At 36.1% G+C, this 16,147-nt stretch overlaps 1 protein-coding gene across 1 annotated transcript; it reads left to right on the top strand.

The window, feature by feature from the left end:
- The first annotated feature begins 9,457 nt into the window (after positions 1–9,457).
- LOC110910102 (epoxide hydrolase A) lies at positions 9,458–13,864 on the top strand. Its single transcript, XM_022154814.2, has 3 exons — positions 9,458–10,024; positions 11,620–11,861; positions 13,433–13,864. The coding sequence occupies exons 1-3, from the start codon at positions 9,557–9,559 to the stop codon at positions 13,677–13,679; spliced, it is 957 nt and encodes a 318-aa protein (XP_022010506.1). The 5' UTR covers positions 9,458–9,556; the 3' UTR covers positions 13,680–13,864.
- Positions 13,865–16,147: the final 2,283 nt, after the last annotated feature.

Here is a 16,147-nt window from a genome sequence, read left to right as displayed (position 1 = left end):
TTTTGGTATTAGTGATGGATTTTTGTGTGTTAGACTCTTAAGACTAGATGGTGTATATATAGGTTCAAAAATTATACTAGCATATAATCAACTATCATAATTATGTTTCAAGATATGTATTTTTAATGTGGCAATCACTTGGTTCACATATTTTGGAACATAAAGTTCTTTCATTAAGCCTACTTATTTATTGTACTACTTTATATGTTGGTTTCAGTCAAAGCACATATCAACTTTTTAGTCATTTTATAATATTTTTACATATTTCTTTCAAATTTGAGGTAAATGTTAAGTTCATACATATTATTCCTTATTTAAAATATTAGTTATTTGATGTAAATGTTGGTTGATTTGAAGACAATTTTAATATATTTTACTTTACTTAAAAGGGTAAAATGCTAAGTTAAGTTCATACATATTATTCCTTGTTTAAAATAGTAGTTAAAAATAACATGAAACAAATATTTAATGTAAAATCAGCCATGCACATACAATTCATTTGACTAGAGTGTGAAGACCAAAATAAAGAACAATCAGGGGCGGATCCAGGGGTGTTTTGGGGGTTCCTGGGAACCCCCTCGATTTGGAAAAAATAGTGGAAATCTCGTATGATTTGGAAAAAATTAGTGAGAATCTACTAAAAGGAACCCGGTAAAAAATGTTCTTGGATCCGCCACTGAGAACAATAAAGCATATACTCGACAGCAGGAGAAGATGAAGCTGTGAAAAGAGGAAGATAGAAATGATATATTTATTTCATTTTAGTTATTATTTGAGTATACCAATCAAATTAATCACATTTTTAGGCTGAAATGACGAAAATATTTATCATATAATAGCATTATAAAATATGACTAACCCTTTACAAACAAGCTTCATTTCATTGACTAATTGACTAAATATGAATTTATAACTCACAAAGCTATTATGTTTTTAATTATGTTAGGATTGGAAAGATGAACATTTTCAATCACTAAAATGAAAAACAAAAGCACAATAATAATTCGTTTTAATTATGTCGAGGTAGGAATCCAGAAATATTTATGATATGAAGGGTAGATGATAAAATTTGATAGCTCTTTATTAACCACTAGGGATTGAATTTTTTTTCTTGAAGATTTGTATTTTTATCGGTTTTGCCTATTCGGTACATGTATTGGTACCAACTTTTAGGGATTTTAGTATTTGGTACTTTCGGCGTCGGTCGCGGTACTTTTTCGGTAAACATGGTATTGGGACCTAAATTTAGGACTGCAACCGGTCCAAGCCAGGTTAGGCTCAAGCTCGAACTTAAACGGGCCAACTCAACTCGGCTCGTTTATCTATTCTAGTTGAAAAGTTCAGCTCTAGCTCGGCTCATTAAATCTTCGAGTCAACTCGTTAATATAATTTTTTTTTTATTCTAGTTGAATGGTGATGGTTTTAAGAAATGGGGGCGGCAAAGTGTCAAGCACCACATATATCACTACTTATCATTCACATGTAACTATGTTGAATGGTGTTGGTTTTAAGGAGGGGGGGGGGGGGGGTGGGCAAAGTGTCAAATACCACACAAACGCCACGAATAAGAAAACTAGCATAAGTACTATACAATATATTACAAGAGTATTAAGAATCTAACAAACAACAAGTACCGCGCTGTAAATTGTCACCGACGCCGCATCACGCGGCTTTCCCGCTAGTTTTCCTAACAAATGTTTAACCAAAAGGGTCAAATATAAAAAAATAGTGAAAAGTCCAAAATCCGACAAGGTTTTTACTACATGTCGGTTCGGTTCAGTTATGGTGGGTATGGAAACACTGATAATCATAATAGACCCGCTACTTTCGGTTTTCAAAAAAAAACAATTAACCGACTCACCAGTTTTTTTATTTGGTTCGGTTTCTTCAGTTTAGTTTTGTCGGTTAATTTGGTTTTTGAACACCCCTAGCTGAAGGTCATACACGGTGAATATCCTATAGGTAGGGTCGGGTATCCAATACCCCAGTTGAGGTATTTTTTTTTTCTGGTTTGGATTTTTTTGTGCGCCTCTACTCTATTTATGCCTAACGGTTGCTTATAGAGTTGCAAAAAAAAAAAAAAAAAAAAAAAAAACTGAAACCGGAGTCGGAAAAAAAAGCCGGACCGGGGTATTAAAAAAAGCCGGTTTTTCGTACTCGGAACCACACCTGACCGTACCCACCGAGTATGCATATGGTATATATTTCTATGTAAAAAACTGTAACCGGAACCGAACCCGATTTATACCCGCTTGTACACGGGTTTTTTTAATACCCGTACCCGGGTTTTTTTTATTAACCGGAACCGGTTTTCCGAATACATGTTCATTTTAATTGTTACATGTTTTTATTTTTACAGTTTAATAATGAAATATTGTGATTTTTAGTTATCATATTAATTTGTTTCGGCCGATCTTAGTATTTATTTTTTTTAGTAGATTTCGTTTAATGTTCCATTCTTAAAAACATGCTTTGTTTGCAACAAAAATAAAAGTTAAGCCATCTTAGAATCAAGCTTTGTTTGAAACATAAAATATCTACCTCAAGCTTCTCGTGAAGGTAAATGATCAGTTATCACAAACGTTACAGTTCAATGTGTTTGATTTCCGTTTTGTGTTTAGGTCTGAAGGTGTTTTGTGATGTATGTAGTTTTCATATAGAAACTTTTGGGTATATATGTTTTCGACCCCTGGTTCTATAGAAATTTTTGGGTATATACGTTTTCGTCCCCCCTCCCCGCGTCGGAAATCTCAAGCTTCGCCACTGTTAATTACGATAAGTTCTATTAGAAATCTCAAGCTTCGCCACTGTTAATTACGATAAGTAGTTGGAAATTCACTTTTATGTTTATATTTGTATAAATACAACTCCATGTGTATTTATATTTGTATAAATAGTAAAAAATAAACAAACTTTCACGAACATAAATGAACAAACAACATGTGTGTTCGTGTTCGTTCATTTATTAAATAAATGAACATAGACGAACTTCCCGCCGAACAAGTTCACGAACAGTTCATAAATGTTCGGTTCGTTTAACAGCCTAGTTATTGTTATGTGACTTAAATCATACTGAAACTTGATTTAAGTTGTTGATTGGATTGGGAAGTGTTGTTATTGTTATTGAAATCGTGTTATCGGTTTGATTTCTTGTATATTCGGTTTGAACTCTTTCTATGTTGAAACCGAAATGGATTATGAAAATTTAAAACTGAAGCGAAAACCAAATATGTGATACAAAGTGGTTTTAAAAGGTTTCGTTTTGATTTTTGGTTTAATCGGTTTGAAGCCAAATAATGAACACTCCGAAATGCTAGTAGTTTGTTATATTCAGTGGCGAAGCTTTAGATTTCTGATCGTGGGGTCGAAAACGTATAAACCAAAATATTTCTATAAAACCAAGGGGTCAAAAACGAATATACCCAAAAATTTCTGTACGAAAACTAATACTCTCCACTACTGAGCGGAAAGTTCGGGTGGTCGGCCTCCCCCTCCCGCCCCTACTATCCTACGCGCATGGTTATATTAACCATGAGTTGAACATGATGAGCTGTTTGGATGCATGTTACATATTTTGAAGGTTTTGAGTTAACACACGATGTGTAAAACGCAATATGTAAAAGACTATTGTAAAATAAGTGTAAAACACAATACCTAAAAGACAATTACAAAAAAAAATGTAAAACAAAAAGGTAGACACGAAGTGTAAAACACAATGCTTAAGACATTTCGTAAAACACAATGCATTGGCGTTTGCAAAAGTAGGAGTGGTAGTTTAAGGGTAAAATATGCAATTTTTAAAGTTAGGCGGGTGTAAAAATGGAGTAATAGTGCAAGGGGTAAAAACGCCAAGTCTAAAACTTGAGGGAAAATAGAAGTGGTAGGGTAAAAAACGTAAAGTATAAATGTAGAGGGGTGGTAGCGAAAATGTGTAAAAGTTGAAGGGAGAAGGATAAAAAAGCAAACTGTAAAAGTAGAGGAGTGATGGTGTAAATGTGTAAAAGCTAAGATTATTAGAATTAGAATAGAATAGAATAGAATTATCAGTTAGATATAATACAGAACATGATTAGGATCTGTCTACCAGGTTGACTCGTTTGAAGATAATACGCAACCCAAATCAATCCTTTCACAAGTAATTGACCCTTTAATTGTGAGTCGGTAACCATGACACATTTATTCGTACGGTTGGTGCAGGTTTTTCTTAGACGGTTAAGCATTTCGGAAAGGCTCCTGGTGTGCCGCATAGTCATACGAAGCCGTATGTCCGATCCATAGGTAGGAAATTTGAAAAGGCCAGAGGAAGAAGAAACAGCAGAGGCTTTAGAAACTAAGCATATTTTACTTTTATGTTGCTGTTGTTTGAATCAATATTTTGCTATTAGAAATCTTTCTTGTGTCACAGTTTTTGGTATTCAAAAAACTCGCGGCTTGTAGCTCGTTCGAAAAAAACTCGGCTCGAAATTAGCTCGTTTGTAAACGTGCCAGCTCAGCTCGGCTCAGTTTATAAACGATCAGAGCTCGAGTTTGGTCTGGCTCGGCTCGTGAGCTGCCTCGATAAGGTTTACATTTTCATTTTTTTGTCCCACATCGCTCAAAAGACAAAACTAAAGGAGTATCTCCCCTATAAAAGAAGGTAAAGACAATGTACAAGATGAGTTAACTATTTATACTTGCATATTTAGTCATTTGGTTAAATTAAATTGTAATGTAATTATGGCCCTTAGTCTATGAAGAGATTCATTTTTTAGAGCTTTTTGAGTAGTAAATTTTGTGGTTCTCTGTTAGTTTGAGTTAGATCGAGCCGAGCCGAGCTAGCTCGAATTTTAATCGAGTTGAGCTTAAGCCTCAAACCTTAGCTCGATTTAAAATTCAAGCTCGAGATGAACCACTTCGAATTGAGTTCGAGCTCGGCTTGACTCGACTCGTTTACAACCCTATCTGTATTATCTTCCAGGGTTCAATGGATATTAACTTTAATTTATTGGTTGTCATTTTATTTTGCTATAATGGTTTTCCTTTTGAGCATATGACAAGAATGATCAATGTCTTTTAACCAAAAGTGACAATGGGTTGAGTCGTCTTCATCTGTTTTTTGGTTGTTAGGTCATGGGGTATGGGGCTTGGGTTGGGGCGTGAGTTAGCTGAAAACGCCCAAGCCATCATCCTGGGGGCTTGGTTTGGGGCGTGGCCCCATTGACGTGGGTTTAAAGCCGGGCGTGGGGCGGGGTAGTAAATGACATGGCAGGCTCTCAATGGCCAAACCAAAATAATGCCCCTAACCCAAGCCCCACTATACTCCATGGGCGTGGATTTGAGTGGTGAGGGGCTCCCATTCCACATGTCAACAAGTGCCCCAACCCAAACCCCACCATACCCTATAGACTTAAAAGTTAAAGTTAGTGTCATAACAATTGTGGGGTCTAGACTCCACTTTTATAATCTTTGACGGATCATTGCACAAAAAGTGATTCGAAACTTTTTAAAGTATATTATGCGTATCACATGGATATAATCACCGTCACTCAATATAAAAAAGTATCACATGGAAAAGCAACAACCTTGAGGAAGAAATATAAAAAAAGCTAGGGTATGATTTTTAAAAAGTATTTATTATATGCATAATACTAAATATTGCGAGAATACGGTATGATTTTATTAAAACGTTAATATATTGGGAAGATTATATGCAGAACACTAAATATTGCGAGAACACGTAGAACAAAAAGAATTACCCATTATTTAAATCCTAAAAACCGAAAAGGTAAATGAAAATGTTACAAATGTAATATATATTGTTTCTCGCACTATAATTCAAAACAAAAAAATGAAGAATTTTCAGTTTTTTACATAGCCTACACATATGTAGGTCATGTGTATATTAAATTACCTACATTTATGTAGGCGTGTGTAAGTAAAACTATATGGTTTTCATGTATATATAAATATACATATGAATGTAAGAAACGTTGAATTTTAAAAATATGAATTTTAAATACTAAAATTTAGTGATTTAGAGTTGTTTTTAACTTTTTTTGTTCTCGCAATAATTAATCTCCTGTAATAATTCTCATCCTGTATTTGAATGTAAAAAACGTTAAATTTTAAAAATATGAACTTTAAATACTAAAATTTAGTGATTTAGAGTTGTTTTTAACATTTTCTGTTCTCGCAATAATTAATGTTCTGTAATAATTCTCATTCTATGTTTGTACATATCCCGTTTTGGTGTGATGGACAACTTTGGCATCGATTTCAGGTGATGGAGTCAAGGTGTAACATTAGATTATTTGTACCTAGAAAATTTATATATTTGTTTTTCAGTTACTCGATTCGAAAGTTTCCACGATATACGTCACCCCGAATTGCTTCCATCAAACAACACGATGATAATACTTGATTTGCACCTTGTCAAAGGTCATCACCCTCCCAGCTAGGTACTCGTCATTCTTGGTGAGTCTTGCCTCATCATTTTAAATATAAGGGTGTCCGGGGCGCCTTCGGGGAGGGTGTTCGGTGATGGCATTCCCCGATCGGGAACACCGCCGCCATCAAAGCGGGGTCCCGATTCGGGGTTGAACTTGGGCGTGGGTTCACCGATGGAGGAGAGGCTGATTGTGTGGGGCCATGCCAGTTTCAACCAATCCCAGATTTTCTTTGTTTTTTTTTTTTTTTTGAATAAAAAAATAAGGGGAGTTAAGAGGGGAGTGGCGCCATCAAATGGGGGTGTTAGGGGAGTTTAAGAGGGGAGTTGACGTGGCACACGGGGATTGGTTTGGCGTAAGAGAGTGCACTCACCTATTAGGTGTGCACCCCCTTCACCCTAACAAGGGTTACTCGAATATCATTTATAACATGACTCTTCATATCAAGTAATATTATATATTTTGCCTATAACAATCTCACATTTCTCTTTTTGTTAAACGAGACTAAACTTTTAAGATCACACGATGTGAGCGTGAATTTGTGGCATTAATGCCTTTCCATGCTGCACACACCACACCGGGGCTCGACGTGGACAATGGCGTTGATGTTAGGGCTTGAGGTTTTCCACTGGCGTTGAAGTGAATTGTGGGTCGACGTGGTGATTGCTGATTGGGGTGGCTTATAGCCGTTGTACCCAAATGACACAATTAAAAATAATAGATTTTTCGATAAAAAATATTTTAACCCACCTATATAACTTTTCACCATTTTTCATCTCACTCTCTTCTACCCAACTCCATTTCAACCTTCATTTTTATAAAACCTCTCAACTTTTTTTTATAAAAAATTACGCATCCACACAACCGCAACTTCGATCCGAACAACCACTGTGATGTGGGCGAAGTACTGAACACCACTTCGCCTCAAGGGTCTCAACCAGTCCGCAACTTCGAACCGAGCATTTTTTTTAGTTTATGTAATCTTTTTTTAAATTAAGTAATAATTTTTTATTTAAATTATTCTTTTTATTAATTTATTTAGAAAAAAACAAAATACATTTTTATAGTTTTGAATAATAAAAAAAATGAGTGCCACGTGTTGAATAACACCTAGAGCTGGCAATTTTACACGAATACACGAATACATAATACGAACCTACATGAAGTTAACAGGTATCGTGTATGGCCTTAACAGTTAGCAGATATCGTGTACCAAACAGGTAGACACGAGATTACCTGTTAATTTTCGTGTATAAACAGGTTAATTACTTGTTTACCTGTTAATACCCGTTAGTACACGATAAGAAATTAAATTAAATAAAACTCATCAGCCATGTGCGTGTGGGTTCCTTAATTCCTTTCTATTTTCATTCCTCATTCAATTCAAAAAATAAAAAATAAAACTCTGAATTCCCTCTGTACTCTCCGATAGCATGCCGTGTTCGTGTTAACAGGTATTAACAGGTAATTTTCGTGTATCACAGTCGAACAGTCATGTTAACAGGTATTAACAGGTAATTTTCGTGTATATCATGTCGTGTTCGTGTTTGAAAAAAAGGTCACGATAAGTTATCGTGTCGTGTTCGTGTATAGGATTTCGTGTGTCGTGTCTTATCGTGTCATGTCTTATCGTGTACGGGTATACATGATATGCCAACCCTAATAACACCATTCTTCCAACCATCTTCCACACCTTTCGTTTTTACACCACGCCCCATTTCTAATACGTGACTACGTCTCATGATCTCATCCATATATCCGTATAGTATAATTTCGATTCTCAAATTAATTCCACAACACAGGTAGAGGATACTATACATTAATCCAGAAATGTGAGAAGTATATTATAACACCATATAAACACCGTAAACACTATGTAACACCATATAACACTATGTAACAGCATGTCTATGATAGATGTATAGTGTTATATTTGTTATATAATGTTATATGATGTTACATAGTGTTATATGGTGTTACATAGTGTTATACGGTGTTTATATGGTGTTATATATAGTCAGTGGCGAAGCTTGAAAAAAAGTTCGGGGGGTCGGAAAGTAACGGATCTAAAAAAAAAAAAATTTCTATCGGGTAGTTTCGATGTGTATGTTCGGGTCGGACGTCGGTGATTCGATTCGGGTCGGATCAGGTCAGGTCAAACATTAATATCAAATAAAAAACGTTCTCAAACATTAAAAAAGTTATCATTTTATTCTTCCACATAGCATAATCTAATAACAAAACAATTTAACAAATCACACTAAATTTCAAACTCTAATTTCTATCTAAATCAAATCACAATAAGATTAAACAAATAATATTAGACATAGTTACAGAAAGATTCAACAAGTTTAGGGCAAAAAATCGGACCAATTTCACCCCTAATTTCAACCTAAATCACATAAATTGCAGCCTTAAATTAAACCTAAAGATAAAAAACACATACCAACCTTATGAAAATTGGATAGGGTGGGCTTTTAAGTTGGGCTATATAATAATTTGATTTGGGTTATATAATATACATTCTAGTATTTTACCAAATATAATGATTTGGGCTATAATATTTGGACTAATTAAATATTTTATTTGGGCTATATAAATAAAAAAATTAAAACCGGGGGTCGAAAACGTATATACATATTTTTTTTTATAAAACCGGGGGGTCGAAAACGTATATACCTACAAAATCCTATACGAAACGTACATATATAACACTACTGACCGAAAAGTTCGAGGGGGCGGGCGCCCCTCCCCGCCCCTTAAATACTTCGCCCCTATATATAGTGGTATAATACGCTTCTCACAATTTTACATTAATATACACTATCCCTACCCCACAACACATGCCTAATAGTAAAAGGTATAATATCTGAATATATTTTTCTTTTTTTTATCTAACAACCATTCACTTTGTATAATAAAGTATTTTAAATTGAATATTTAATAAATTTATAATTTATATTCAATCACCAATGAGTATACACCACGTGGATATTATAGTCGTTATCAACTAATCTAAGTCAACAAACTATACCTTCTTCAGCCGGCCCAACAAACCCTTTCACACTCTCACTCTTCTAACCAGACCATCGTCACCGTAACCGTCGTAACCGTCGCCGGAGCATAACAAAATGGAGAAAATACAGCACAGCAACATTCGCGTTAACGGAATAAACATGCACGTAGCACAGATCTCAAACTCCGGTCCACCAATCCTCTTCCTACACGGTTTCCCAGAGCTCTGGTACACGTGGCGCCACCAGATGCTCCACCTCTCCGCCGCCGGCTACCGGACAATCGCTCCGGACCTCCGCGGCTACGGCGGAACCGACGCACCTACTTCCGCCGCTGAATACACCGTGTTTCACATCGTCGGAGACCTCGTGTGCCTCCTCGATGCCTTAGGTCTCGATCAGGTGTTCCTTGTGGCGCACGATTGGGGAGCGAGTATCGCGTGGAACTTCTGTTTGTTGCGGCCTGATCGGATTAAGGCGTTGGTGAATATGAGTGTTGTGTTTAGCCCTAGGAATCCGGTTAGGAAGCCGATTGAATCGATGCGAAAGATGTTTGGGAATGATTATTATATATGCAGGTTTCAGGTGATTTGTTCTATACTTCTATACCTTGATTTGATGTTTGACTTAATTTGTGAAAGTTGTTCAGATTTGTTTATGATTTCGGTTAATGATTGCATTTAGGTGTTCAGTTTTGATGATTTTATAGTGATACTCTGGTAGTAGTGTATGATTTGTTTGAATTTATGTTTTGCATTTGTTGTGTATGGTTATGGAGGGGTGCAAACTAGCAGAGTCGGCCGAGCTTGACCAGGCTCGAGCTCGAGCTCGATTAACTTATGAGAGCTCAAGCTTGAGCTTGGCTCGGTTCGAACTTTGTTTTCAAAGCTCCAGCTCGGCTCATTTATTATCTATTAATTAATATATTAGATAGAAATAATATAAATAATAGATTCGTTTAGGTTTGCGAGCTCGGTAAGTGAAACTCGGGCTCGGCTCGTTACTAGACAACTTTAAATAAGGGCTATATGTTATTAAATACTAATAAAAACTAGTATAACAATAAGGCTCGACGAGCCTGACGAGTTTCAAATGCCAGGCTCGGGCTTGATAGATAAACGAGCTTTATTTTAGGCTCAAGCTCAGCTCGGGCTCGATAAGGCTCGGCTCGTTTTGAGCTTTTTCTCAAGCCGATCTCGAGTAGCTCGCGAGCCGTTTGGCCGTTTGCACCCTACTTATGGTGACGTGGATTATATTAAGGCGTTGGTGAATATGAGTGTTGTGTTTATAGCCCTAGGAATTCAAATAGAAAGGCGATTGAATCGATTGCTATACATGCAGGTTTTAGGTGATTTGTTTTATGCTTGATTTGATGCTTTGAATCTGTAAGTGTGAAAGCTGTTTAGATTTGTTTATGATCTCAGTTAATTTTTGCATTTAGGTTTTCAGTTTTGATGACTTTATAGTTATAAGAGTGTATGATTTGTTTAAAATTTGGATTTCATGTGAGTTTATGATGATTATGTTTTGCATTTATTGTGTATGGTTATGGTGACGTGGATTATATTAAGACCATATGGTGTGGTTTGGGTAGTCCCTTTGGGAACTATCCGCCACGTAGGCGCCACGTCACATGGACCCAAGGGTGTGGAGGATGGACCATCCCCTTATTTTTTATATATAAAAGTAGCTTTGAGGGGGCCCACTTTTCACACAATCATGCTCGTCTCCAACGTCTGAAATGGGCTGCATGCGACGCGACGAGGGGGGGGGGTGTGGGACGAGGGGGACGATCCCCACACCCCTTGGTCTAAGGTGTTGGTGAATATGAGTGTTGTGTTTGTAGCACTAGGAATTCGGTTAGAAAGCCGATTGATATGATGTAGAACGATGTTTTGCATTTACTGTGTATGTTATGTTGTACAATATGTAGGTTTCAGGTGATTTGTTCTATACTTGATTTGAAGTTTCGAATCTATCTGTGAAAGTTGTTTAAATTTGTTTCTGATCTCGTCGATGGTTGCATCTAGGTTTTCAGTGTGATGATTTCATAGTGCTACACCGGTATATGATTTGTTTGAAATGGTCATAGTATTCAGTATCATTTTGCTTGTCATCTGTTCTTTTAACCTTGTACTTTGTTGGTATACTTAAATCAATTATATCAACTGTTTATGCAGCCACCTGGAGAAGCGGAAGAAGAGTTTGCTCGCGTGGACACTACACTAGTCATAAAAAAGTTTCTCACATCTCGCAACCCGGGCCTACTTTGTGTCCCTAAAGAAGTCGGGTTTGGGGGTAACCCGAACGCTAAAATCACACTTCCCTCTTGGTTATCAGAAGAAGATATTGATTATTTTGCCAACACATTCAAACGAACGGGGTTCACTGGTGGATTGAATTACTATCGAGCCATGGACTTGTAAGTCTTCTTTTCATGTTCTTATGATTTCCTGTGTCACCTTACAATCAATTAGATGTGGCAATTTCGACACGTATAGTTATCATTGGGTACGTTTGGGTTGTGTTTTATCTCAAACAAGTCAAATCAGAAAAGTAGCTAAAACAGTAACGGGTCAAACTAGTTGAAAGCCAACCCAAGTGTGTGTGTTGTCATAAACCTTTTAAACCTCGTTAGGGGTATTGTCATAAACCAAGTGTGTGTTTTCGTCCCCGTGGTTTGTCAAAAATCACTATTTCAGTCCATTAGTTTAAAAATTGCGATTTCAGTCCCTGTGGTTTCACTTTCGTAACCATTTCAATCCATTTATTCTGTAAGTACAGGGACTGAAATGGTTACAAGGTGGACTGAAATGGTTACGAAAGTGAAACCACAGGGACTGAAATCGCAATTTTTAAACTAATGGACTGAAATAGTGATTATTGACAAACCACAGGGATGAAAACAGTAATTAACTCTTTATTTAAATAAGTATATTGTTCGGGTCTTATCATAAATTTAGACTTAGTAAAAGCGTTACATTTTAATCATCTTTTTTATAAATATACAATGCATACCTAAGAAAGTATGTTGCATTATGACATCATAAATGACAAAAATGGAATACTTTTACCAAGTTTTAATGACTAATAAAAATTGATATTGATCGAGGTATAACGACCAATGTAGAACATCAAGATTATCACACTTTTGCTTTATGCCATTACACTATTATTCAAACTTTTATATTATTTATAAAGTACATAGATGGTCCCTATGGTTTATCATAAATTTGAATTTGGTTCATAACTTTTCAAAAGTATACAGATGGTCCTTATGTTTTGCACTTTGTAACGTGTTTAGTCCCCAGCTTTTTCCAAACGTACATGATGGTCCCTGTTTAAATTTACACTTTTGCCATTAGTTCTTTTTTTTTCTCACAGCCAAGTTACAATTTTTCCCTCAATTTAAATTTACATTTTCTCCACCATTTTTTTTTCCTTGGGTAAATTACAAATTTGCCCCCAGTGTAAAATTACAGTCATGCCGGCAGATGTCTTGCACTCCCTCATTGGTCCATTTAATTTACGATTTTTTCCTTCCCTGAAAAAAAATATGATTTCTCTCTCAGTTCAAAATTACATTTTTTTCCCATCGTTTTAGTTTTTTTTGCAAAAGTATAAAAGTTTTTTTTTAATTGGTTGACTCGATTTAATTTTTTCCCGTGTCAAGGAGCTGCCTAACACTTGCTCATTAGTTCTGTAAAATTACACTTTTGCCCTGCGCCGAAAAATATGGTCATATCATCGTTTTATCATCATTTTAGATTGATTGAGAATTATTCGGCCATCGCCCCGCAACGTGGGCGTGGCAACACCTAGTTTATATATAAAAAGGAAAATAGAGAAAAAAAAAAGTTTTTTAAGGGTCAACGCTGCATTTTTGACCTCTGTACTAATATTAACCCGTTACTTAACCTACCCGACTCACCCATCTTGCCATCTCTACATTTCGTGTATTGGAACGGAGTTTTGTGTGTGTAATTGTTGCAGAAACTGGGAGTTGACCGCGGCGTGGACCGGAGAGCAGATAAAGGTGCCGGTTAAGTTTATGGTGGGAGACTTAGACTTGACTTATAATACCCCTGGTGTGAAGGACTATATACACAAAGGGGGGTTTAAAAAACATGTTCCTTTTTTGCAAGAACTTGTGATAATGGAGGGAGTTGCTCATTTTATTAATCAAGAAAAGCCCCAAGAAGTTAGTGAACACATACATGATTTCATCAAGAAGTTTTGAATCACTCTCTTGATATAATCCGCCCATCCAATCGGAAGTTGTATTGCGCTAAAATATATGTATTGCCCGGTAACATATGCTTAGCACATGTATCATAAATTCTTCTTGAATTCGCCTTTGTATCGATAATATGTGTTTAGTTGTTTACTTATTAATTGCTTAGAATGTAATGAAATGTTTCTTTCGACCGCATATTGAGAAAATGAGGTCTGGACATGTCGTTTACTTATAGACGGTTAAAGACTACAAGATGCATCCGCTACGTTCACAATGTGGATCCTAACCTGCTAACTCTCTTGCTAGTGTTTGACGACGTCCCAAAGTTATTAAATCACGCATGATATAAAGTATTCATCGCTGAATCATCATATCATACCAATCACCCTGATTGAGCAATCAATGAATCCGTTAAAGGTTGCACATAAACTCGTTGAGGACGTAAATGACTCCATTTTATCAAATAAAGTGCTTCTTGGTATCATAATGACGACATGTTGGTGTATTTAGAAAGGAATGAGGCTATTTTTTCGGATAAGGAGAACAACCCGATCAAAGTCATAGATGATATTAGATCACTTGGGTACTTGGGGATCAAAAATAGGTCGCCAGGTAAGGCGTTAGCGTGGAAAGATTGGTGTGATTTTGTTTTGTAGGTTGTTGGTTGTTTGTTTTTTTAACTCTAGCGTCTTGCCATGTACCTTATTTCAAATTAAATTAACCGATAAAAAAAGTATATTGTATACAAGAATTAAAGTTGTTGAGTGCCCATTGGGTAGCATCCTAGCCCTAGATACCTAGATACTACTTTAAAAAGGAAAAAAAATTAGGGTTCTTAAAATAGGAGATCTTATAGTCTTGTGTTAAAAACTTTAAGCCTCTTTTAAAAAAAGTTTATCGGATTTTCACTCTCAACTATTAGGTATTGGTCGTTGTCACTCCTAACTATCACTTTGACTCCCACCACTCCCAACTTAACACTTTGTGTGTTGTGTCACTCCGGTTGAGTGGTTTTTTGTCCCCCTTGTCTTTTAGTAGCAGATTCACTTGCAGTCATTAGTAATTCACAAAATGTTAGCCTAACATCACCAGTAACACAAGTCAAACACTAAGAAATGTTCACCTACAGAGTGACACAATACACAAAGTGTTAAGTTGAAAGTGGTGGAAGTCAAAGCGATAGTTGGGAGTGGCAGCGACCAATACCTAATAGTTGAGAATGATAAAATCCAATAATTCTAAAAAGAGTAAAATGCACGGATAGTCCCTGTGGTTTGGTGAAATTTCACCTTTAGTCCCCAACTTTTCAAAATTACACTATTAGTCCCTGTGGTTTGACAAGTTGTTACTCGGATAGTCCCCAAAGCGGATGGAGGTTACTCGGATAGTCCCTGTGGTTTGAAAAGTTGTTACTCGGATAGTCCTTGTCGTTTCACACCCACTTAACCAGAAAAACTAACCTCCATCCGCTTTGGGGACTATCCGAGTAACAACTTGTCAAACCACAGGGACTAAAAGTGTAATTTTAAAAAGTTGGAGACTAAAGATGAAATTTCACCAAACCACAGGGACTATCCGTGCATTTTACTCTTCTAAAAAATGAGTTCCTACAATTTTGAGGGCTAATTTCCTAACTTTTTTTAATTTGAGGACCAAATATACTCCTTCCACTGTCAACCTAAATGTGTTACGGTCGTATCGAAATCATCAATCGTCCTAATGTTACGCTTCTTGTATTACCAGTAATGTTTAGAAGTGATCAAGGGCGAAGCTTAGTTTGGGACCAGTAGGGCCCCGACCCCCTATTTTTTCGCTTCAAAGTGTTTTTTTTTTTTTTTTTTTGAAAATTTTATATGCATTAAGTCCTCACCCTCTATTTAAAAGTTCAAGTTCAATTTTCGAAAGTGATATTAAGAATATGAATATATAATTATTATTGTTGTTGCTGCTTATTATTATTATAACGTATATTATTAATTATTATTTATTGATGCATGTGTAAGACATGGTCCAACATTGTGGTAACATAATGTCAAATATCATAATGCATGGTCAGTTTGAGTGGATCAAAATAACATTCCTTTTTGTGCATTATGTATCTTGTTCTCTGCAAAAAGGTGAAAAAGGTATGGGGTTAATAACTCATATGTCCATGTGACTTATGGCTGCATTGACCCAAACTCATGTGGCTTGACCCAAACCCATGTGGCTTAGCAAACACCAAGGTCCATAACCATGTGGATTTTGTAAAGCAGTAGGGCTCTATGCATGCAACCCATCAAAGGTTTCTTGACTTCTAGCATCCTATAACCAATCTTTCATGCTTTAATAGTCTCAAAATCCATTCTTATTAGTATAATCTTGTACTAACTCTTTTATCTTGATTGGTTTTCAAGATACATTCTTTTTTCGCCCCGGTCATGTAGCTCAGTTGGTTAAGGGTGGAGTGCTTTTGCTCGTTTAACAAAAAA

Source organism: Helianthus annuus, chromosome 15 (assembly GCF_002127325.2).
Source record: "Helianthus annuus cultivar XRQ/B chromosome 15, HanXRQr2.0-SUNRISE, whole genome shotgun sequence".
In the NCBI taxonomy this organism is placed as follows: domain Eukaryota; kingdom Viridiplantae; phylum Streptophyta; class Magnoliopsida; order Asterales; family Asteraceae; genus Helianthus; species Helianthus annuus.
This window is presented reverse-complemented; position numbering and strand designations above follow the sequence as displayed.